Source organism: Scleropages formosus, chromosome 5 (genome assembly GCF_900964775.1).
Source record: "Scleropages formosus chromosome 5, fSclFor1.1, whole genome shotgun sequence".
NCBI lineage: Eukaryota > Metazoa > Chordata > Actinopteri > Osteoglossiformes > Osteoglossidae > Scleropages > Scleropages formosus.
This window is the reverse complement of record NC_041810.1, coordinates 21,383,393-21,410,067: the sequence shown is the minus strand read 5'-3', so window position 1 is coordinate 21,410,067 and position 26,675 is coordinate 21,383,393. Positions and strand designations below refer to the sequence as shown.

The 26,675-nt window shown below is 45.3% G+C and overlaps 1 protein-coding gene across 2 annotated transcripts in view; it reads right to left on the bottom strand.

The window, feature by feature from the left end:
• The window catches only part of LOC108921134 (SH3 and multiple ankyrin repeat domains protein 3-like), a 191,613-nt gene that overhangs the window by 136,472 nt on the left and 28,466 nt on the right, over window positions 1-26,675 (bottom strand). For both annotated transcript variants that reach the window (XM_029251632.1, XM_029251633.1), the window contains exon 2: window positions 17,894-18,189. In XM_029251632.1, coding sequence (XP_029107465.1) covers window positions 17,894-18,136 — 243 coding nt within the window. In that variant the 5' untranslated portion in view covers window positions 18,137-18,189. The remainder of the gene's footprint in view (window positions 1-17,893; window positions 18,190-26,675) is intronic.

The window sequence follows — 26,675 nt, the reverse complement described above, 5'->3', positions numbered from 1 at the left end:
TGTATTCATTATTATGAAAATACACCAATCAGCCACAACATTAAAATCACCAGCCTATTACTGTGTAGGTCCCCCCTTGTGCCGCCAAAACAGCCCAGACCACTCGAGGCATGGACTCCACAAGACCTCTGAAGGTGTCCTGTGGTATCTGGCACCCAAGACGTTAGCAGCAGCAGTTCCTTTAAGTCTTGTAAATTGCAAAGTGGGGCTTCCATGGATCGGACTTGTTTTTCCAGCACATTCCACAGATGCTCGATCACATTCAAATCTGGGGAGTCTGGAGGCCAAGTGAACATCTTGAACTCTTTGCCATGTTCCTCAAACTATTCCTGAACAATTTTTGCAGTGTGGCAGGGCCACTGCCATCGGGGAGTAGAGTTGCCACGAAGCGGTGTACATGGTCTGCAACAATCTTTAGGTAGGTGGTACGTGTCAAAGTAAGATCCATACGAATGCCAGGACCCAAGGTTTCCCAGCAGAACATTGCCCAGAGCATCACACTGCCTCTGTCGGCTTGCCTTCTTCCTATAGTGTATGGACACTCTTTTCGGTCTGCAGCTACGCCGCCCCATACGCAGCAGGCTTTGATGCACTGTGTGTTCTGAGACGTTTCTATCGTGGCCAGCATTAAGGTTTTCAGAAATTTGTGCTACAGTAGCTCTTTTGTGGGACCAGACCAGACAGGCCAGCCTTCGCTCCTCACGTGCATCAATGGGCCTTGTATGCTCATGACCCTCTCGCCAGTTCACCGGTTGTCCTTCCTTGGACCACTTTTGGTTGGTACTAACCACTGCATACTGGGAACACCCCACAAGACCTGTCGTTTTGGAGATGCTCTGACCCAGTCGTCTAGCCATCGCAACTTGGCCCTTGTCAAAGTTGCTCAGATCCTTACACTTGCCCATTTTTCCTGCTTCCAATACATGAAATTCAAGAACTGACTGTTCGCTTGCTGCCTAATATATCCCACCTTATGCCAGGTGACATTGTAATGAGAATCAATGTAATTCACTTCACCCATCAGTGGTTTTAATGTTGTGGCTGATTAGTGCATGTTTAAAGTATACAGCAGACAAAAAAAAAAAAAATAAAACACTTTTTGAAAGGCTTCTGTGTGTGCCTCCTAGAGAACCATTGTCATTAACTGTATAAACAAAGAATAATTAAAGGAAATAAATAATGACTTAGGTTCTAAATTGTCGTCTTGTTATTGAACGAGCCCAGCTCAGAAATTATTCCCCGTGCTCAAAAAGTTTATTAAAAGCTCCTCTTTGTTGGACATAAGTGCATTATTCCACCCACCTTACACCAGCACCCCCCCACCCCCGCCCCACGAACACACAACACACTTTAATCCTCCGGTCATAAAGAATTATTACTAAAATAAATATGTTAATGCACTACAATTCATTCCTATCATGATCTTTTTCTGAAAAGGCTTAATTATGACTATGAATAAACTTCTCACCCCCCATGGCCAAAAGCAGATATGATGTGAAACTCGATCTGAAGCTAGAACGTGGAGAGCAAACATTGAAAAAGGCTACAGAGGGGACTCATGACTGAAGGGAGACCGTGTTGACTCCAAAGAGCCACGCAGAGCTCAGGCTGTCAACATCACCCACCAAACGGAACATCACCGAACCCATAGAGACGCCAGCTTGCTGGAATCACCACATTTCACATGTACGTTACAGGAAACCTCTGTACAAGCAGAGCCTCCCAAGAGAAAGCATGTTCAATAGGCTTTGGAAAGTTCTGGTGAAACATGTCACTTTCATGTAGATTCAACAAGATGTGACATCTTTGGTAGCTGCTGTCAGGACCAGCGACATCCTGAAACAGAAAGGGCGGACATGCCTTTAAATACACTTCCGTGACATTTCCATTCATTCTACCCAAAACACTAAGAATTAAGTATTTCACGAGGACGCGGCATCACCCCTTTGTAGCCTGACAGTGCATTGCTGAAATGTGTTTGGTTCAAAGAACGTGGTTTGTAAACCCAGCTGATGTGAAATTTAATTTCAACTGACAGGCTCTGTGCTACTGGAATTTGCATTTCTGTGTATTCAAAATGCCAAGTTGTGTCATAATTACAGACAAAAAAGAGCGAGGCTTCAAATAGCTAATCCATCAATTACATAGTTCGCCATACCAACGATGCTGTGGCACCTTCAGCTCTCATCACAACGAATGGCCCAAATGAAAGGCGAAGCAGGTTTTGCATCTAAAGGAGTCCGAGAGACATAATTGTGCGCTTCTCACTGTGGGGCACCAACAAACTGCTCGTCGTTTCTTTCTCCCCAGCAACCCGGAGACATTCGCTGGAGACGATGAGCCTTCCTGTGCCAGACTACACAGAATATGTGACAGATTTGTGAATTTTAGGGCATCTAATTGCCATTGCGATCATGCATAACTAAGGTGATGCCTCAACAAAGTGAGGACATTGGAAAATTCTGTACTCTTTCTTCTAAAAAGACTAACAGTAAAACAAGTACTCGTGGAAACATCCATGCTTGCTTGGTAATGACTGGGTATACTGGTGGGTGCATAGTGTCCATCTTCATGCTTAATTGTTAAATGATGTTTTTCCTCATACATATTGATTGCCTTTTAGTCAAGTCACATGCGTGATCTGAATGTGCTCTGTGTCGCTCTAAATCATCATCATAATACATTTTGCGTATAAGTTTTAAAGATTTAAAATGCATGTGTCTGTATGGCAAGCGGTCAAAAGAGGTAATTGTGTGAAATTACCATGTGTTGACTCACAGTGAGAGACAGTTCTCTTCAGCTCAAATGGCTTTGAACCAAAGAGTTCCAAGATCAGGACAAGAAATGGTAATGGTAAGAAAATTCTAGATTCTAAATTTACAGTCCTGCTGGTCTTTGCACCAGCCATACACACTGGTGCCGGATTTAACTGGTTTTCTGACTCATCTCTAAACACAAATGAGGAGAATGAGTCTCTGAACCAGCTGAGCACGTGCACAGGCAAAACAGATGTCCAAAGCCCTCATTATCCCGACGGTCAAACCCATTTCCCACCTGTCCCTTTCGTTCAGAACTAGTCCCATGTTTTCAGCCGGAACTCGGAAAATATTGCAGCTCATCGCCCTGTTATAGACCTTTAATGTGAAGGAAGAAATCAGTTTCAGTTCAGGGAGCTTTGCCAACTACCATTATACTGGAAGGACCTGGAGAACAAATAGCCTGAATATTGTTGAGTGCAGCGCCATGGGTTTGGATGGGCCAAAGGAGAACACGCAGGCAACGTTCATTGCGAATATTTTATTAGACCACCGGCACACAGAGAAATAATGCTCTCGGTCCGAGGACCCCTTTTCCTCAAGGACCTACGCCCCAAGCCAGCCTTCACAGCCTGCTTAGCACCTCCCAGGCTTTCTTTCTCTTCTTGCTATTTTCCCCGTAAGTCCGCCCAGTGGTTGAGCACTTCATTTACAATTTTCCCATAATTCAACTATGTACAATAGACTTGTTTTCCCACCCAGACTCATGGTAACACAGGTCGTTACAATATAACTAGACTCCAGAACCATCCTGAAATATGTAGGGCACAAAACCTTTAACTAAAAATTAATCATTTGGTTCTCCCTGGCGCGGTGGCGCAGTGGGTTGGACCAGGTCCTGCTCTCCAGTGGGTCTGGAGTTCAAGTCCCGCTGGGGGTGCCTTGTGACGGACTGGCGTCCCGTCCTGGGTGTGTCCCCTCCCCCTCCGGCCTTACGCCCTGTGTTGCTGGGTAGGTTCCGGTTCCCCACGACCCCGCAGGGGATAAGCGGTTCCGAAAGTGTGTGTGTGTGTGTGTGTGTGTGTGTGTGGTTCTCCCTGTGAAATCACAATTACCAGGCTAAAGTTCCAAGTATTTACTGTATCTGTACCCCAAAGTTAAACACTTGTAAATTTTTCATTTTGAAGCATTTTCGGGAACCTTCAAAGTGCAATAACTTCAGAACTGTAATAACTGAAAACTGTAAAAAGTAATATTTACTGCAGAACAGAACCTGAATCAGTGACTTGAGTCTTATGCTTTACAAGAACCATTGAGAGTTATGCTCACGCTGGATTATAAAGACTGGAATTCGTAGAATTATGAATTCCTGGAAGTGAAATTCTCCGAAGACATAATTTGACTTCTTTCTTGAAAATAAATAAATAAAATTAATTAATTAAAAAAAAAGAAATCAGTCTGCACTGCTAAGGGCTTGTTTTCAGTCAGCCATACTATCAGAGCTGAGGGAAGGACATCCTTGATGCCAAGTCTCTGCTGCATCCTTAGTGCCTCTGTTACCTCTTTCTCATTCTTTTGTTTTTTTGATCACTGTTGGAGCTGCACTCTTACATGGCACATCGCTAATGTTCATCCTCTCTAGGGCACTACGGCCACAGGTACTGTACATAGACCTGGGCCATACTGGCAGGAAGGACAGACTGGGAGGACTTTCTCTCTCTCTCATCTCTCTTTTACGTGACGCAGACTCTCCACAGTTCGCTGCACCAGCTGAAGCAGAAACAAATGCAAGCAGCTGGAAGATATTAGGGCTACTCGGTCACAACTGAGATTGTGACCCTTTGTTTACGGCGACTACGCAGCTGTGACCTTTACGTAATGATCCCGAGCTCCAGCCAGGGAGTTATAATGCTGCGTCACTGTCAGCTGCAGAAAAGGGCAGCCTGGAAGTACAGCACATGTAAACCCAAGACAAACACAGACGTTGCAAAAAGACTTTGAGCTCAGTCACATGTGCTCATGCCTATGCATGCAGTGTGTAACCCCCTCTTTACAAAGGTAACGCCATCCCGCATTCTCGTAACTCAAAGAAGTCCCACCAAATTCCATTAAAATGGACACAATTACATCACTAGTTAACGTTAGTTGCCATAAAAATGTAGATTCCCTTCATTACTCTAACACAGCTATTCACCTGCTCTACTTGAGCTCTTTCATCGTCATTATATACTGTTCACTTTACAAATTGTGGCTTTCGTTGGTTGCCCCAAGTCTAGTTCCAGGTGAATTGATGACTCCCGATTGTCCATAGTGTGAACGAGTGTGTGTTACATTGCTCTGCTGACACCACACGCAAAGCCAAAAAGCGTGTCTAACACTGTCACTACATAAACTGTGTACATGGGTGAATGATTGTAGGCAGTTTACTGCAGTGTATCCAACGCTGTAATTCACCCTCGATAACGGTGCCTGCTAAATAAAGAAATGTACATGTCTTGTGCTGCTCAGCTGTCCAGAGGTGCAAAGTTTTCATTCAGTCCTCGTAAATGTGAAGCAGACTCGTAAGACCAAGTGAGGTTATTAAATGAAACTTGCTGTAAATTCAGATATTCCAATAGGTGTATCTCGGAAATCATTGTACATGTACATTTGTGCATACATGTTTGCATATGTGTCAATGAATATGTGTGTATTTATGCATGATTACTGTGTGTTCAGATGGCATGACCGATTTACAGCTCTCGATGTTTGGAACTGAATATAGGGTTGGATTCAGTCCAGTCTGTGCAATATTTGCACATTTTTCGTGTGGGTTTTCTCTGGTGCTCTTTCCACAGTCCAAAGACACGTGCCTCAGGTGAAGGGGTGATTATTTATAAATACTTTAAATCGCCCTTAGTGTGTGGATGTGCGATTGCCCTGCAGTGGACTGACGTCCCATCCACGGCGTACCCTGCTTCACACCTTATTCTTCTGGGATCGACAGCACGGACCGCTGCAGTAATTGATGTTGGATGGATACGGGCATTAACGTGTGCGTGCTTTCGTATCCAGGTACGCGTAAGCACACCTGTGTGCACGTTTGCATGCCTCTTGCATATGACCACGATCCATTCTGCCAGGACTCTGCTCAGTTACGGATGCTCAGTACCGTACCCCCTCGGGCCGTCTCCCCCTGTCAGCAGAGCGCTCTCCATTTGGCTCAGCGGACCAGGCGGCGCGTCCTCCTCCAGCACCGGCAGCCCAGCTCACAACACAGTTTGTGTCAAGCTGTAAATAATTGATTCTGCTCATTTGGAATTCACTGAAGATCTCCTTGCCATGGGAGCGAAAGAAGGAAAGCACAGCGCTGTGAAATAATCATTAAAACACACAGCCGTCGGAGCGCTACGCCGAGCTGCGCTCGCCTCTGCAATGTCACATCCCCGTTGACTGTTCCACCATTGGCTGAACATTAATACTTGTTAGTGCATGAAAGTAACACATGAAAGAAAGCATGGACATAGATCGGTGTTGTACTCTTATTCTTCGCTCCCATTCACTACTGATCTGAGTGCTGTTTACAATTTGTATTCCAGCTGAGCCACACCACCTAACAGTAAAGCACACGTCCTTCGTTCCTTCTTTCACTAACACAGGGTGGAACTCGGTGCCACTGTAGGCTGAGTAACTTACTCCTGCATTTACATACACGTAAGAGACGGAAGATTTACTTGCAACTTTGAATACAATTCTAACTTTTCATCAAACTAATGGTACTGGTTTGCGCTGCTGCCTTTGAACCTGTGACTTTTGGGTCCATATCTCACCTCTGGTTGTAGAACCCTTGAGCAAGGTACTGAGCCTGCTCCAGTAAAATTACCTGACTGTATAAATGGGTAAATAACTAAGTACATTAACACTGCAAGTCATTTTGGAGAAAAGTGTCAGATAAATGAATAAATGTAAACTACCAAATTACTGCTTACATACATTGTTTCTGCAGGTGGATAAAAAAAAATTTTACAAGCATAACTACAGTATTTTCCATAGCGATGGCAAAAACAACACCTTGGAGACATGAAGCCAAGCACTAGGACCTGGTTTCCAGAAAAGCTGATTTGTCTGTGACCCTGCTGGTTGCGGTCAGCTACAGTAGTTTCACACCAACGCCCATTAACCAGACACTGATGTATGACTTTGTTGAGCATTTGCCTGCCCCCCCCACCTCCATAAAACAATGCGTATGTGGTGTAAACCAGAGGGCATTAATCACAACAGCAGCGGTGGCGGCAAGAGACAAAACAATGTTCCGACCTATCAGCTCGAGCAACCCTTCGTAGAGGAGAGCGGCGCAGAGCTTTTCGGCACTCTGCTCCTCCTGATCTACATTCACATTCAGGCAACTTTACAGAACAGGAAGAATATACTGTAGATAGTTATACAGTTCCCGAAAACGTAAACCCTAAACCTAGTGGGTACCGTAGTTTCTACAGCTGTCAACTCCCAGTTGAAGAAACTGGGTTCAAAGCCCACCTCCTGCTGTAGTAGCCTTGATCGAGGCACTTATCGTAAATAGCTCCACCTATTACCCAGCTATATAAATGAGTCATTCATAAGTACTTTAGCATACAAACTTGCTGTTCCCAACCGGCCCTTCCACTCGGTGCATGTCATGGTTTGGCCAGCGTCTACAACCGCAGTGCAGCTGGTCTTTCGACACAAACATTGAATAAAAGTGTTTGCTAACTTAATGAATGTACCACACCCACCCACCCATAACCTAAATATAAACTGCAACGTACAGCTACTAACAGAACTGTCAAGGCACCACATGCTTCCCACAATGCATCAGGCTTACAATGCCACAAGACTTGACAACGCGAAACGTTTCCACCTGTCTGGCTTCCTGCAGGTTCCAGCCAATCAACATAACCGCTCACACAGGAGACAGTGAAATATAATGAATATGCCCATTCTTGCAGGAAAGGGAAATCAATGTTCGTGGTCTAATGGATCGAGTTTGAGACAGCTTACTGTAGAGGTCGTGAGGCAGCTCAACACTCCAAGCCAACCTGAGGAAGGAGGCAAACCAACGGGAATTAGATCTCGTGTGTAAATCAGTTTGCCGGTCATGTTCTTCCTTCATTACTCAATTTATTAGATGTCCCCTTTGGCCCTGCCTGCTTTTCAAACTTTCCCCTCTTCCCCTGTACATATCGACTTGATGCAATATCCTCTTTGCCTCTTCACCTGTTATTTAGGCAGTGATCAACATTCTCCATCTCCATTAAAATTTTTCAAAGGGGACATTTTAGTATTTGTGGCCTTTATGTCATTTCCAGCTTCCTTTTAGCATCTCACACTTAACCTATTATTACCCTTTAATGGGCGGCACAGTGGCACAGCAAGTAGTGCTGCTGTCTCACAGCACCTGGGTGGCACAAGAGAACATAGGTTTGATCCCCGCTCAGTTTGTGTGGAGTTTGCATGTTCTCCCCGTGTCTGCGTGGGTTTCCTCCCACAGTCCAAAGGACTGCTGTTCAGGTTTACCCATAGTGTGTGAGTGACAGAGAGAATGTATGCCACTGATGTATGGATGAGTGACCCAGTGTAAATAGTGTATCTAGCAATGTAAGTCACCTTGGTGGAAAAGGTGTGTGGGCTGATAACACTAAATAGAGTTAATTGGAAGTTGCCTTGGAGAAAAGTATCTGCTAAATAAATGTAATAACCTTTTCTGTGGCACCCACACAATACTATACTCATTATTACCTATATTTAGCTGAAGCCTATGTCCAAGATGACTTGCAAAATTAGGCTTGTTAGAAATGTGCCGTTATGAATCCAGCAGAATTTATCCAGGAACCTTCAGAATGCAGACTGTGCTCATCATCTGCCCCAATGTGTACAGTAGCACTTACAAAGTTCCATTTTGTTTGACATCTGTTTCCTCATTTCGAAAACACTGCATGTTTAGTGTGTCCTAGGCCCTAAACGCTTTCAATACTTGCCTGTTTTTAAAGGTAAACTGAAGAAGCACTAACAAAAAAAAATAAAAAATTAAATTTGCAGGAGAAGCACAGCATTAGATCACCAAGAAGATGTTTGTTTGATGTTGCTGGGGAGGAATGTCCATTCAAGCATCAAAAATTTGACTCATTAAAAAGTCATTAAAAAGTAAATAGGAAAGAGAAAAAAAAAGACACTGGCATTCATATCTGAAATAACTTTAAAATGCAATGCATAATCCATGACACTGGTATGATAATTTCAACATTTCACATCAGCGTGGAAATGCATCCAAACAGCCCTTGCTGTGTTCTGCATCTCTTTCCTCAATACACCATATGCAAAGCAGCTGCAAGTAGCTGCAAACTCATCTCCTTTATCTACCTTGGCCACGGCTCCAGGGGTTTTTTTTCCTTTAATGCCGCACTTGTCCCTACTATCAATGTTGGCTTCATACCGCGCCCCCCCAAACAGGGAAACATCAGCTTCTTTTCCATATAGTACCTACCTGAAAAAAGTGTAAAAATCAGATGTCAGTGAACAGAAGGGGAGTTATGTTTCGAGACAAAGTGGAACAAAGGAAATTATGGCCCTGACTTTTAAAAACCTTTCTGGCACAAGCAGAGGAACAGTAAAAAGTCGCATGCTCAAGGCACACACGTTTCCAAGAGCTCAATCCACAAGAGAAGCAGTCTTTGGTATTCTCACTCCTTCGCAACTCTAGTGTTTGCATGACTCGGCCTGGAATATGGAAAGAAGTCCACTTATGGCGAAGTGGTGTTAAGAAGCACAGCTTTCAATCGATTCTGAACCCATAGCACCAAGGGACAATCCTTCCTTCATCCTTCTATGTCTGAGACAGATCAGCAGCACAGGACTGTGCCTACAGTGGGCAACGTATCAAAGAATGACACTCGTCGCAGAGGAAGTCTTGTCATAAGGACCACGGATCAAGAGCGCTCAAGGGTGAGTCTGTTCATCACAGATGCGCAACACCACACGAGCCTCAACCAAACACAGCTCAGCTACTAGGTCCCGACTGCAGAGCCGTGGCTCTGGATGGAACTGTCCAAATAAAGTAGGGATTCACTTCAGCCCAGTGGTGCTTGAGTCCAGAGCAGGGAAAGAAAGCCCATCGCACAAAATGGGCAACGTGACCACTGCTCCATTGTGTTACCCAGCGAGGAGAGTCTTGAGTAATGTTACTTATTACCCGATTATAGCTTTATTTACCTTCATGCAGGCTACGATCTCATCCAGGTCTACAGAGTGAGGCATAAGCAATTTACCTGTGATTCGCACCTAGGAACATACTGCACACATAGAAACAAGCACAACTGTGTGAAAGTAAACATACCTCTTTGAAATTTCTTGTTTCAGTATTCCACATTATGCTGCTGATACTTTCCCCCTAAACAAATACTGGTCTCAAAATCATCAGGCATCCAAGTTTCTATCTGCCCTCTTGATACAGCTGACAGACCCTCAGGTCCATATGGAGGGATCTGCAACATGCTGAAATGTAGACAGGAGGATCAGAAAGGGTAAGAGCAGTGAGAAAGTGTGATGTCCCTGGACACAGCTGGTTGCTATGGCAACAGGGTCACCACTGATCTGGGTTCAGGATCTTTTCCGCAGCAGGTTGAGGTTTTGTTCTGAGCGTCGCTCTAAACTATCCGTCCCATATCTGCTGGGGCATCCTGGGACTTCAGGCAAGGAAAGCTCAGTGAAGCTTCTCCAGCGGACCTAATGTGATTAAATACCCACAGGGCTGAGAATTGTTAAACGGGACAGTTCGCAGAATTGCCTCTGATTCAATTAGTGCAAGTTAATGCGTTAAATCCTGAGACAAATATTGAAATGCATGAGTGGAAAATGCTGAGGGTGACCGTTCCTAATTAATGAACAACGGAGCACGGAAGGAGATTCCAAATAATGGACCATCACTGTGCTATAGTGCCAACGCTGCGATTTAAAGTGGGGCACTAACACTGTCACACTGATGTAAAACGTTTTATCATTTGTTGCTGTATTGTTTGTGCTGTCGGGACCAACAGCACAACAGAGAAGTGCTCTCATCCATTTTTAAAGCTTTTTTGGACACAAAGTTCCATTTCGGTGGAAAAAGGCTTAAAAAAGTGAATTTACATAGCAACTCTGAAACGTGTCTTCATTGTCAGTGTACTGTACATCACAGGAGGAGTGGTTCCTGCACTTGTTAAAGATCAGCGCAAATTCATACGTCAGGTGCGCAGCCATAGCAGTCCATGATGCATGTCTTTTGTGGACAAAAATGGGAGCAAATCATGCACAAAACTTTTCTGTTCCTATCTATTCACTGCTTGTTTTTTCACGCTCCAAAGCAGAGTTTAAAAATTTAATGTTCCTAAATTGCACCATTTCCAGAAGTTAGGCAACACGGACTGAGACTTATCTATGGTAGGAAAGAGCTCCCGAAAACTCGAGACTCTCACACCTGGGTAAACAGGCTGCTTCAAAGCAGCGGGCCACACATTCCCATGGCGAGCTCAGGCCCGGGGGTGTAATGGGCTGTTATGAGCACAGCTCTTCTTTGTCCTCTTCACGCGCAGCAAATGTGCTTCTGCACGGCCTATCAGGTGGGTATGCCGGGAGCGCGAACAGCGCACCGCACAGCCTTCCTCCATCACTCCCTCTCTCTCTCTCTCTCTCTCGCTCCTCCTTCAAGAACCTGAGCAGGACTCCTGACACTTTGTCAAAGGTCTGGCTTTTCCGTTTCCTGCTCCGGAGTGACGGATGAAAAGCACCACTGATGAAACCTCTTGCCAGTGCGAAATGCACCAAGTCCATTTCATCTGCATCAAGAGCAGCTCTAAACCACAAGCGACAGCTACGGCACTTCTCTGAAATTACACCGATTCACTGATGTGAGCATTTTTTATGTGGGTTGTCCATGCGACTCGTGTGGAACAAAGTTTGGCAACTACACCCATTACATTTCATTATGCATGACCATTGTCACGGGTCACTGCGGTGAGGGCAGCGGGGCTGTGGCTGTACAAGTGCCTTGGCACATTCCATTGCTAAACCTGTTATAACTCTCAGCAAATGTGTGTTTGTGTCGGCATCTGCGCGTCCTGCAATAACAGAATTCGGGACTGAAAAAAAACCGTATGCCAGTGTGATTATCGATAGGTTTTAGAAGTGCGTCCACATCTGTCTGTGCTTGTGCACACACATGTGCATCCATCTCAGTACAAGAGGGTCAGATGGCTCTCGGAGTCCCCCTGGCAGACAACCTGATGTCCCTGGCGGGTCACTCCTCATCCCATGGGACATGTGCACAGATCACAGAGGACTCCAAAGGTTTTCACAGTGACACCGCTGCTGCTGCAAAATAACAAACACCATAGTTGTGGCTGCATTATCCTATTAAAGGCATGTTAAATGCAGTCTTTTTTCACAAAGATGACCGAACCTAATAAGCTGCATCTATGGTCACCATTTCAAATTATCGTTTTATGCTCCCCCTGTTTATGTGTCCCCCCCCTTCAGGTGGTCCAGTTTCCTCCCACAGGCATGTCCCTTTCCTCCAAGACATGTGCTTCAGTTGAACTAACCTAATGTACACGTGGGTGAATGACTGTAAAGAGAAGTGTAGGGTACCTAGCATAGTAGGTCACCTTAGGTAAAGGTAGTAATCACTGGGGCATGGTGGAACGGCAAGTTCAGCTGGTGTCTGTTGCGTGGTGGGTCTGGGGTTTGAGCCCTGCTTGGGGTGCCTTGCGATGCACTGGTGTCACATCCTGGGTGTGTCCCCTCCCCCTTTGACCTTGTGCTCTGGGTTGCCGGGTAAGGCTCTGGCTCGCCGCAGCCCAGCTTAGGGCAAGCAGTTGTTGACAATGGATAGATGGATTACATTGCCTGCTTCTGTACAGGAAACTGCCTACTAAATGAATATATGCAAATGCTGTCTAACCTTTGATATTTTCCCAAAGACATAAACATGCAATGGCTATTGTTTTTCTCATTGCCTTTGGTTTTATCTCCACTTGCTGGAAAGCTCCATACATTGTGTGGCCCACAAAGAAGAACAAAGGCGCTTCATCACTGAAGCACGTAGCAGGAAATCGCTGACATTGCGTCCCCTCTTCGCTTGCTGCAGCTGGCTGCGTTCCACCTGGATTTGATGGAAATGAATAGCCGCTCCACACCAGTCCATCGCATCTGATGCTCAGTGGCACACTTCTTTCCAGCTTCGCATGCAGGAGAGGGAAATAAGGTTCCAAGCTACAGAAGGCAGCTACAAAGCGCCCCTCGCGTTCTCTCTTCCAGCCCTGTGCAGACCCAACGTGTCAAAGTAAAGCGTTCGTTTCTGTGGAATTATATAATAGGCCTGTTCTCGTACATGACAGTTATTGGCTGATGCCTTCCTGGCAAATTGAGCTTGCGAGGCCATCTGGCCGCTCCATCTCCTCCCCACCAAAGGCTCCGTTAGCGACAAACCCAACAAGGAGCAAACTGGATCTTTCCACAAAGCGCCTTTACTGTGCTCATCGGGTTCACACCTCTTGGACCTCAGTATATGGGCACAGTCAACGAAGAGGGTGGAACCCATGTTGTATCCTTACTCCCACATGTATATACACATACACACACACACACACACACACACACACACACACAGGAAGGAACTCGCACACACAGACATGACAACCACACCAAGTTTTAATTGGGTCTCTTTTCACAGTGGTAATTAGCCAAGCAATCTTTCCTGCGATTTCCACGCACTGAATTATTACTGCTTCGCGAAGGGAGTTGAATTAGACTTTAATTATTAAGTTAGCGTGAAAGTTCCTGGGTTCCCAAGGTTAGACAATCAAAAATGGGGTGGAGCAAGACACAGGGCTGTTCCGCTCCTGCGGTCACCATTCTACATCTCAGGATGCATTTCTGTTAAGATGTTGAGACTTGTCGCTCGCCCATCTTGAGCCACGAGCACTCGACTCCCGCAGATCGCCTATAACAGAGCCGACAGTTCTGAGACAGAGTACAGGTCACTCCGAACAGAGTGTGGTTATAGCACCTCACTGTGAACACACATCGCTGATTGCTATACACACACACCGCTAGCTGGCAGCACCTGGCAGGAGATCTATCCACCTCCAGCTCCCCACAACACCCATTTCCATCCGCATGTCCTCCTCCACGTAGCTCCTCCTTTTCATTGACTACATAAACAAATAGACTTGAGAATCAAGTCCTTGATTGTTCCAACTCAGTGTGAAACTTTGGCAGTGCCGCTCAGCCACTGGGAAGAGAACCTCACTCTATTTCAATTGCACTTTTTAAAACTCAAATTTAGTATCTTTCCTCTTTTGCAGAAAAAAAAAAAATAATCAGAAACCTATTTCAGGCAGCAGGAGATTAATGCCTTGGCCATAACCAAACTGCTTTGTTAAAAGCACTCTCGTTTGCTTTCTCACAATCCATTTTTATAATTGACCACGACGGAGCTGATGAATAAAACTGACGGCTTGTTTTTCCACAATCTCCTTTGTTATGACAGGAGCAGAGACTGTCGCCCGTCTCGCGTGCCGCCAGAAAACAGACACGAGCAGCTAATCAGCGAGTCTCCACTTCACATGAGCAAATGTCCTAATGTCTTTGGACACTGGAATAAAATCATTTCTTGCTTCCAGCAACACAGTAAAGCTCTTCTTCCTTAAAGTGCTGGGTGGCAGGATGTTTTCCCAGGCAAACTTTCTCTAACGCACACCACACACCGCGAAAAAAAAGAAACGCGCCAGTTTAGTAAACCACAGGATCACATGTATGACTCATTTGTTGGTGGAGTGAAACCACTGGGATCACTGGGATCAATGAGACGTTTCTGCGTGTAGCTGGTGCAACCACTGCGCCTGGAATTGGACCATCATTCATCTGAGAAGAAAGGAGCTTCCTGTGCGGCTCAAAACACCTGGTCTCACAGTGGTACCGCAACACCTCTCTGGACCCCCTGGCCAAACCAACCGTCCTCTGCTGCAGAACCCTCCAAGTGGACGTGCTACGTTGACTGCCAGCCCACCGCAGTCCGCAGTGGCCAATGGGAGCACTGTCTGGCACAGGTTTGACTGGGCTAAAAATAGGAGCTGGGTAGACGTGAGCAGCTTGTCTGAGCAGACTGAGGTTCGGCTGGAGAGTGCACGGGGATGGGGGGCAGCATGGGGGAGTGATGGATGGCAATGGGAAACCTATGGATGGAATCTGCATCTCCACTGATCTGGAACCATTTATGCCAGAAGAGGGGGCCAGAAGCCTTGGAAAGCCGACGCGCAGTAACATGAGGGGTCCGGCCAGGAGAGGATGCGGCAGCCTTCATTAAGGCCATTTACAGGGAGAATTGATTCCTCGCTGTGTGAAGTCAGTTTGCCGCTTATCGGTGTTTGTATCCATTAGTCCTTGGTGCAAATTAGGCAGACAGACAAAAGTCGTGTGGTGCGGACAATACAAGAGGAAAACAGCTTTGGAAAAGAATCTGGAGAAGTACTTAACAGAAAATTTCAGCATATACACTTCATGTATCATGTCTCATCACATGACAGCTGCTAGCATCTACTTTCCAGTTACAGCGATATGTCAAATGTGGCAATCATGCCTTCTTGGAACATGAACCTGCAAGGCCTTGTTTAATTTCAGCTAATTGTGTAAAAAAAACAGTTAGGGCACAGAAGACTTTCCCCAATAAAAATGTCATTCCATCATGCCAATTGGCTAATCTGGCAGGGTTTTATCCCCAGATTTGTAACACCACCGAAATGGAGGACCAAACACAGCAAGCCATGAGGATTAAGGACATCCCTACGACTATCACACGCTCATCCCTGGAAGTGACAAACTGAATGCAGCAATGCTCAATGATCACACTGGTCAGTCTACAGGCCAAAGGCTGGAGAATGTGGGACCAACCTCAAAACCTAGAAAGCAGCACCTCTGAGTAGGGAGAAAGCAACAGCAAAGCTAACAGAAGAGCATGGTTGTCCGTATAATGTGCTTCATAAGCCTTGCGGCCGAGACATTCTGGCATGTGGACGAGGAATTGCAGAAAGGCCTAATTCAGATAGAACTAAAGCCAGTCTAACGTTCACCAGACACAAGGACCCACACAACAAAGACGTACAGTCTATAAGGCAATGTTACCATCTGTTGCCAACACTTTGCAGATCATATCTGAAATTTGCAAAAAACTACTAGCATTCACATAAAATATTACTTGTTCGGGGGCGCGGTGGGTTGGACCGGGTCCTGCTCTCTGGTGGGTCTGGGGTTCGAGTCCCGGTTGGGGTGCCTTGCGGCAGACTGGCGTCCCGTCCTGGGTGCGTCCCCTCCTCCTCTGGCCTTGCGCCCTGTGTTGTCGGGTAGGCTCCGGTTCCCCGCGACCCCGTATGGGACAAGCGGTTCAGAAAATGTGTGTGGATAGTTATAAAGGTGTTTTGCTCAAAGAAATGGATACAGGAGTGATGAGGTAACATGCCTGTTGCATGTGTGAGGGGCACATCTGTAGCACTGCCCCAGGACCACGATACAACCAGCAGCCATTGTACCAACAACTGGTGGCCCATGTTCATGTCCTTCACCGCCCTGCCATGACAAACAAAGCTTGTGGTGAATTCAATGGGTCTGTAGTTGCGTCTTGCAGCCAGAATCACCTGCAAAAATTACCTTGAAACCTGACAGGTCATCGGCGAGTCTTACAAGTCTATGTTCTCACTTGCCTGGAGCACGTTTCCTCTAGAGCAAGTTAAAGTGATTCCGGCCTATTCAAAGCATTGCTCAGCCTTCAGAAATGACAACGCTCAGAGCTTGTTGAAAACCTTCGCTCTGGGACATTCCCCCTCACTGAGGGCAGTACAGGAAAAGGAAGCCAGCTCTGTCGTACTACGTCAATTCACCTGGGAGAACAACCAGAATAACCTTTAAAATGGTTGGAAGCCCCCCGAATGAAGCCCAGGAATGCAATCGGAGAGGAACGATGAGGGTGGGGTCACTGTAATGAAAATGTAACGATAAGATATTAAGTTAACGGCGGCGGAACCATGCGGCATGGCCGCAGAGTAGCCGGTATGATCCGCCTCTCAGGGGCTGTACTAGAGCCCTTTAACGCAGCTCATTACCACCTTTCAAGGCAGCGCAACGCCGAGGTGCTGTCTCTTTAAAAACCTGCACTGCATAAACTGATGAATGAGTGAGTGAATACATGCATTCTAGAGTAGGTGCCAGATGCAGCACCACACACAAAACTAGCTGCGATCGCCAATTAACTAAAAAATGCTAAATGTATCCCCCCCCCATTCCTTTCATGCCTTTGAACAGATTATAATAAAATGATTTCACTGAACAATTACTCTGGCTGCCTCCCTCTACGCAATCAATACGGCTCCGTCTGAGAGCGGCGTTCCCAGAACGCAGACCGAACTGACTACTCGTGTCCGCATCCACTTGCGCAGCTAAAACCTCATCAGCAAAACCAGTCACACCTGCAGGAATGTCGGAGTCACACCTAGTGAGCATCCACACATGGGGAGGGTCCAGCCACCACCACAGCGTCAGAGTGTCGCGGGTGCGCAGCCAGGCAGGGGCACCTGGGCAGCATCGTTGTGCGCCAGCCACCGGGGGGAGACTAAAGTTTGCGGCGCACGCACGGAGAGAGCAGCCAGCTGGCTAGAGCACGCTGCCACTGCACTCCATCGGGAAGAAGATCGCCACGCAGGATCCCCACAGCGAGCGAGCAGTGATTACAGGGAAGGGAGGTCTGAGCTCCCGGCACACAGGTAGCGGTGCACCCCCGGCCCCACCTCACGCACCCGTGGCGACCAGCTCTATGGAAGGCCACCCAGGCCAAACCCTGCAAATGCACCCATGTCGTAAGGGGGGCTCGTCCTTGCCATTTTGCTCCCATCCCCCTCTCTATGCCTGTCCGCAAGTGGCAAGGCACCTTTCAGAGTTGGTAAAGTGTACAGCTGTGCTAATCAAGGTCTGCAACTCATCAGCGTGTGTGCAGGAGAGAGAGAGGTAGCGCGGGGAGAGAGCGAGAGGGAGGGAGCGCGTGAGCGAACGAACGAACGAACGAACGAACGAGCCGGCAGGCGGGCGTCGGGATCACTCACGGTTTGCTGCAGGTCCGGGATCCCTATGCGGACGATGATGACGCTACCCTGGGGCTCCTCCATGGGTCCGCCGGGGTTCTTGTCAGAGGCGGTGGCAGAGGCTCGGATGGTGTCGTAGACGCAGTCTTCTCTGGAGCTGTCCGAGTCCCCCTGGTTGCCGTTGGTAGCGCACAGCTGCTGCACCTCCTCCTGCCGCTGCTGCTCGGATGGCTCATGTTTGCCGGCTGCCGGACTCAGAGGCATGCTCTGTGAGAGGGGTTCGCCTGTGTGCACTTCAGAGTACTCGCATCACATCACTGGGAGGGAGGAAAGGGGGGGGGGCCAGGAAGGGTGGGGGGACAAAAATAGATTAGGAAGGCATTGAGAGAAAATTAAAAGACAGAATAAAAGATGTAGAGGGAGGGATGAATAGAGGGAGGGAAAGTGAGAGAAAGATGAAATAAGCAAAGTTGCTATGGGGCTTTTACAAAAGCTCCTTCACTGCGCAGCACAATCGAAATCATCAGCAGACGGGCATTTGAACAACCACAGGTTTGAAAGAGTGGGTCGAGGGAAGCAGTAACACAAATACTTCCACATTTGCACTGTGATGGAATGAGCGGAACCCCCGCCAGTCCACTGTCATACTGCGATTGGAAGGAGCCCTGAACAACAGCTCATTGTCACTTCATTCTTTTGGAGGTCAATCCATTAAAATAATTACAATCTCGGCGTGAACAAAATTTGCTGTTGCACTCTATACGAGACAGGATGACACGCCGGCTATGCATTGGTAGATTAACACCAAAGCATATCCAATTACGGGCACTCCACTGCAAGTCGAAAAAACATAGAATAGGATTATGCAAATGAGCAGAGAGGAAACCCCTAATGAGATTTGTCAAACGGCAGCAACCGCAGCAGGTACGTACCGCAGCACAAGGGTGAAAATCATATTGAGCACCTGAAAAAAGGCGTTAACTTTTACTTGTTACAGCACTGATTCAGTACATTTGGCTGAAACGGACGATGCAGTCTTACTCCAGAAAGTCAGCACTTCGTACAAAGGCTACAGGGAATAACTCGGTGTTCAGTGCAGCTGTATTAATTGACACAAAACCCTATTATTTTAAATGTATGAAAATTGATTTAAATTAAATGTACGAGAGCTGAAGACTTCCAAGTGGACTGAAGATGGGAAGCGATGCGGTTACTGCCAGGCTGCACAGCCCTGAATGGGGGAAGGGGGTGCGGGTTTGAGAGACCATGTGAGGGTGGAATAATGAAAGCGCACGACTCTTGATTGAAGGCGAGAGGTGTTTGGAAAGCCGGAATGTAAATTACCGCAGCGTCACATTACTCCAGCGGGCTGAACCCTTGAAGGAGCAGCACAGAACCAATGGCAGATCCCACTAACGTTGCTCAGGCCACCTCTGTGTTGTCACTAGCTCTTAGCCAAGGCCTCGCGCTTACAAAGGCATTTAACACACAAAAATACAGGAACACGCATTTGCAAACTTCAATCATTTTAAAAGTGCCTGAGAAATGAGCACAGTGCAGGCTAGATTGCGGATCAGTGTCTATATCAGCAGAGACGGTTAAGGTGTTAGAACAGACGGTAAAAGCTTATCGAGCATGCTTTATTACGACACCAAGTACAGGTCGGTGGAGCGATTCACCTCTTTTTGCGGCTATGTTACAACTGTCTGGCTGCTCCGGAAAAAATACATGAACTGAGCAGTTCTTGAGAAAACCACATGAGCACAAGCAATGGGGAAACTCGTGGAAACTGTTCCCCATTTCTTTGACAATCAGGTATTCATATTGCATGGTGTACAAAGTAAACATCTCCATCTCAAGTCAGCGAAGAGAAATGTTACAGGACATGGAGCACAAGTAATGAGAAGAACACACTTATTATAAGGGGGGGGTGGAAACTAAGTGCGTGTCAGTAACACAGAATATTAACTGTGGATTGCTTAATTCACACCTAGCGCACCAGCGTGATTCCAGCTTTAGCGCCAAGATGGCCTGTTAATCCAAAGTTTTACCACCATTTGCAGCAATTCTCACAATTTGAGTGACACTTTAATGTACAGGTCCTCCAGCACACTGTCTAAAAGGCACATTTTAAGTCATTTTTGAGTTCCGTGAGTTCCTAATCAAAGGGTAAATGAGCTACCAACTCAACTGGTAATCTTCATGTTTGACTAATACACTACCTACCATCCTCAGAATCAATCACTTGGAGGCAACAAAAATGTGGAATACTAACAGCTTTCCTCTTTAAGAGGCTAGAACTACTGCCCATGGTATCAAGAATTTAGATGGAAAGCAAACCCTATCAAGTGTCTGTGACTGTCTGGGACAAGGCCAACAATCAGTAGAAGGATAACGAGGAGGGTGATGGTACTGCAGAACAACCATGTTTTTTTGATCGGCCCTAGTTCCAATGACATACTAAATGCATCCTCATCACATTCCAGGTTAACTAGCTTGAGACACAAAAGGTGCACTTTTTGAGAACTCCTTGCATCACACCTAGGCACATCATTAGCGATGTAACCTGTGATTGCTGAACATTCCAGCAGCGACGTAGACCAAGTCACTTATGGACATAAGAGCTTACCAGTCTCTCCAGGGTCTTGACTGTCAGTATAGGGACCTTCTAAACCAGCAAGGCTCAGAAAATTTGCAGTAGAATGTCATGCTGATATACCCATGCTTTAAAAGTTACCTGGAAGTCCTGAAATGTCCACTTCTGCTAGGCAATCCTCAAACTCCTGGAAAGTTGTCTGAATAGGTGCTGTATCCTTCAAGCTGCTGTCAAACAACTAACCTAAACTTTCCATTGACTTCTCCAGAATGGATGGAGGCAATCTACCATACTATATTTCCTATGCTAAAGCAAAACTTATTAGTAGACTTTACCTTCCTCAGTGGCAGATATTTTCACTTTGATGGCTTGAAACTCATCCTAGCCTACATGACTAACCTTTGAAGATCTTAAAAACCTCACCTACATCCTGGGAAGGACAATGTTGTCCCTGTCAAGTCATCCATAAAGTTTCCAGGTTGCCTGACACCTGCTTTTATACACAGACTTCTATAACACCTCACTGATGCATGTGTCAGGTGAGTTTCAATACAACAGACAGGAGTCACCAGGACATGTTCAAGGCAAAGTACACACCATCTAAAAACTAAGACTTTGTTGAGTGAATATTAACAGATGCAAATAGTAGAATGTGTTTGTGATGCTACTCATCACAGTTCTATGGGATGACTTTCCAAAAATCAACACAGCTGCATTCCCAGTCCATGAATCACATGAAATCCATTCTCAGAAGTCTATCTGAACACAACTATGCAATATCCACAAGTACACTGCTAGCAAATGCCCTGCTTCTTAGGGCTATACTAACACAGTGCATAAGAACTGCTTTTAGGGAGTTGAAACGGCATGTTCCCCAAACAACTGAAAAGTGTCATCTTCATTTAGCTTACCAAAGCCAGTTGTTTCTGGGACACACATGTAATGCAGAGTTTACTGTTGCATACTGGTAGCCTGAAGGTTGCATACATATGCACCAGATCCATTGATTGTCTTGTAGGCCATTACATTTACACATTTAGTAGTTGCTTTTCTCCAAAGCAGCATACATCTCAGAAAACACTACACAGGGTGCATCAATAGAAGGAGAGCTTACCAGAGGAGGCATTACTAGAGTCTTAAACTTCACATAGGCATGGCAGGATATCCACACACTCCTAAACTCACTCACAGTGAAACAATAAAGGCCATTTAGTCACCAGTTCACCTAAAACACGTGCCTTTGAGAGGAAACCTCCACAAACATAGGGAATAAATGCAAAATCCACACATTGTAAGCCAGATATGAACCGACACCCTTATAGCACAGACTCTGTAATTCAGCAACATTAACTACTGTGTGACTATGCTGTTCAGCCATAATACAGTAGACAAAACACAAAATGCCAAAAACGCACAGCACAACCGGATTTTGTGAACAGGATTGTGTTATTCCCAAATCACGTTCACAAAAATTTGCATGTAAATGAAGTAAATTTGCATTAAGTACATTAAGTAAATTGTATTACTCTTTATTCATTATGTTTTATCCAAATCTTGCAATTGAAGCATATTCTACATCAGAACTGACCGTTTCATTTTTAAAGCTGAAAAAGACACAGCTAAAGAGAATTTTCAGGTTTCAGGCCCCCCCTTTTCCCCCTTCTAAAACCAAAGCAGCGCTTACAATTTTTTTGTTCATCCCTTGATAGTACATTATTTTAAATATTTAATCTTAGCTACAGTCTATGCCTAATGATGTTATGTTGTTGCATCGGGGGGCTTCTGCTCAGTACAAGTTCAAACTTTCCATATGAGAGCTAGAAAGGAGTGGATCCTTTTTTGACTGTGTGGAAGACCTTTGAGAGCTTCTCACTGTCCATCCCCCAGAGGAGCTCTAGTTAATGAAGACCAGGTGCTGATTGTTAAGCTGGACATTTAAGGGAGCTGGTCTGAGAATTTGGGAGAGATTCTGCCATAAAGGGGCCATGGCCCTTTGTTTGGAATTTAAGGAAAATAAACTTGCTATCCTTGGTCTCTGTCCTGCCCATGTGGCCACCCAACCCTACAGTCTGGAGTCTAGTCTGGATAGGTGGTGGTAAATCAGCACAAACCAATCCCCATGGTTCATGAGGGGCACAGAGCTGAGTAGGTAACAAAGATGATGGACAATTAAGCCTTTAATTAACAGACCTGGAAAGGGCAATTAATATGACAGCAATGAACTGTCATATTCCATGACATCACATTTCCATGTCAAACATGAAATAAAGACTGAGAATGTAAATCATGATAGCCAACTTAAAGAAACAATATCTGCATCAGTAACTTATGTAATGCTGAGGTCCAGCATGGTACAAAAGGACTACTGAACATGCAGTAAATGCAGAACTAAACAATGCAGTTCCTCCTGTGCTGGAGTTTTGCTAGTATTAGTCCAGCTTTCATCTAAATTTTTACTTTCTTCGGCAAAAGTAGCCATGATTCATGCACAGGCTCATAATACAAACATTTACACCATGTGTGGAATGACGCTACGGGTTTAAGGCAAGATCAAATGATTATACAAACCCCTATGAGATGGGCTGGAGAGGGTTGGCAAGCTGACCACTGATTCTCTTTGCCAAGTTGTTCATGGACAGCAGCTAGGGTTAAACCATTATCTAGAGTAGTCCTTGCACTCTAATCCTAGGGATGGACTATTTGTATCCTTAATTATAGAGCCTGTAGTAAGTGATCAAAGTCAATCACATTCTTCAGCTTTACTGCAGGATCTCCACACCAGGCTATGATGTTGCTCTTCGATGGCTTTCTTGGTTCAGCGCAGTGCCACTGTGCTGTAGTCAAAGTCTGTCATTCTTGGCTTACCAGCAACATGAGACAAACTACTGAGAAGCATTGACAAACAATGGTGTATGCCTGGTGCAGACCCACCCCACAAAACCATCAATTTACTCCCTGATTTCAGTGCACAGCTTCAATTTCCTAATGCAAATTCACTCCTGCTCAGCAATCTTCTCACTTGCCTTCATTCATTAGCCATTATTCTGTTTTTATTCTTACCATGTAGGAGGTGCTGACCTTGAACTAGGACCAACAAAGACTGTGAAAAATAACAGTGAAAGTGTTTGCATTCTGCAGTTGCCTGTTTTTGTAGCCTACTAGTGTGATACACAAATAAGTGACAAGAGACTGAAGTTACACACATTTCTATAGTTGTGGATCCCTCCTTTTCTACACAAACTTTTCCAGGTTACCTTTTGGCTCTCACCCCAACATACAGTGTCTGTTTATTCAGAGCACATTGGGAGATCTTGCTCTGGCTGAACACTTTTGGCCTTCTGAGCAGGTTATTTTTCAAGAGAAGTGTCAGTTGGCAAACATCCCCATCATAACTTAAAGCTGCATTTGGATAAAACCATGACAAAGTGCTTGTGGTGGATTGAATCAAGGCTGTGGGAAAGTTGCCCACTAACCTGGGTTTCCCTCTTTGTTTCTGCTGTACACAAATAACGTCAGCAAACTCATCATTCTCGTGTGGCTTGTTTGCTTGGTCCCCAATAAAGGGGTCTTATATTTCACTGTAGCAGCTGCAGTGGCTCACCTACTGTTTCAGTCTGCGGTCATCTATACCTAACACCTTCTTTTTAGAAACATGCAATTAAAAGAAAGCATTTAGCACACACACACAAAAAAAATCTGGTTTAAAATGATCTACAGTGAAAACCATGTGCCTATTCTTACGTGAACTGTAAAATCTAGAGCAGGAAAATGCCCCAAAACCAGAATGCACCTGGCATGTCAAACGCACTTCTGCTTTTCAATCTACTTTTAAGCATTTAAGCATTATGCTTTTGTGCTTTTGTCTCTACGTTAAAAGACTCCTCAAGAGCTTTGTGGTGTGCAGAAGGTAGCATGCAGAACAATGGGCATGGCCGTTCTGAGACCAAATAGCTTAACAGCCTGGCTTAATAAACCTTGTGTAGTTCCTCTTATAAATCAAACTTTTACTTCCTTCTTTTATTAGTAAAGTACTCTGGAAACGTTCCTCTACTGCAATAAATGGAGAGAGTCAGAAAGAAGCCAAGAGGGCCCATGTTGCGAGGGTGAGGCTTCAGTGTTCCCCAACTTCGGCAAAATATTCCCTGCATTTTGAATAAGTATTTCAAATGAGATTCAAACCACTGTTCGTGTATTGAGATTTCTTAATTACAGAGTTAAAGGTCTGACACAATTTAACTCTGATTAATTCTTGTTCATCCAGTTACCAAACAGACTCCATCAGAGGAAATTACAAAAGCTCACAATGTTATTACAGTTCAGGTGAAGCATCTCTCAAGAGTAAATTAGTTGGAAAATTCCCGCGAGTTAGGCTACAGCCTTATCACACCTCCAGTCCCTTGAAAGTTGAAAGAGAAGTTCGGCAGACTTATTAAACTGTCCCCTACAACCTTGACAACAACCCCACAGCCTTGTGTCGGATTCAAAGCCAAAACTGAAGTACATCAAGCATTCTCCGACAGCCAGTATCGCTATCTAATATGTCTTACTAGTGACTGCATAAATCCTGGTAGCATGCACAGAATACCTACCGAAGCGTCCGTTAAGTCAATTTACATATGCTCCCTGTTTTGAAAGCCTGACGTGCTCTTTCCTAGCTCCTTTATGGGTTTCCACGAATCATAACAACCTTTTGTACATTATCACTCTTCGCTCATGGAAAGATGTAGAAGTGTGCATCATGGCAAACTGGCCCACAACACAACTGTCATATCGCAAAACTGAGTCGGGCAATTTTATGGCAAAAATCTATAATTGAAGAAAAAAATTATTTACATATTTTACACACATATAAGGAATAACAATCGTCTAATCTCAATCAAAGTATAAATTACTGGTGGACAGACTAACTCCACTGGGAATATGGAACTACCCAATGGCCCTGCATGAACATGTACAGAGGTAGGATGGAAAAACTCTTTAAAAAAATAAATAAATAAATAAATAAATAATCACACCAAAGTGCCACCCAATGCTCCAACATATAGCAACAGTAAGCACCACCTTAAGTTCTCCGAAAGAGTGAAGGTGCAAAAGAAGCAAACAGAAGATGAAAAAGCTATAGATGTTCCTACATCGACTAGTTCTGAACCATCAGTGACGGGCAGCATCTGTCATCCTGCATCTATATGTAATACCTCAAGCTCAAGTTGATGTGCAGTTGTCTGCTCTTCAAGGTGAGTAAGAAAACTTATACTGATCTTCATATTTTTCTTATAATTATGCTTTGCTCCCTTAGTTTGTACTTGCAATGGCTACTAGTGGTTTTTGTATAATGCGTGGAGTAAAAGTAGAAGTAATTGAGGAGCACAAACACCTTGGTCTAGCTCTGCGCCCCTGTACTTTATTGGGCTTTCTTACTAACGCTCTGTCATAAATACTCATGGTAGAGGACTCAAACACCTTGGGCGTAAACAAGACCTCCCAGCTCACCAATGGGGGGTTGTCTTCCCCTTACTCTAATCTCCTGGATGCGATGGGGGGGGGGCAGTCCACCGTGATACTCAGCTCGCATCTGAAAAGCCCCCCAATGTCTCTTCCCTCTCCTGGGAGTGGTCGGGCTTGATGACACTTACATTTATTCATTTAGTAGTGTACACTTTTCTCCAAAGCAATTCACAGCAAAGGTGCGTTTCACCAACAGGTGGAGATACAGGTAGACACACAGTTCTCAAAGTACAGTCACTTAGCTCCTTGCTACCATTTTTGCTGAAACACATTACACAAGTAGCTGAATAGAGAATTGATGACAAGCTCCCGCCTCGCTCCACGTCGCAGTCGACTTGCAAACTTCTCTAATAATGAGCCAGCTCTTGCTTTCAGTTACAGTAAGTTTGCAAGCCAGGGACCAGCTGTTTGAACTGGATGGCTCATTGTTTGAAACTGGATGTAAAGTTCTCATTTAAGCCTCGGGACACCTGGCTACAGTGAGATTTGGTACAGCACACCAGTGGGACATACAAAAGAAAGGGCCAGTGAGAGTGAAGCAGGGGTTCCAAATCGGAGGAGTATGAACAAGGAACCGACAAGGTTGCTCCTTACTCATCTCGGACTTGTTGAGACATGACCAATAAATATTCTCTCACTGCATTTACCGGTTTTCAGGTCCATCATTCAAGCTCACATCCAGCCTCTCTGTGGTCGCCTGAT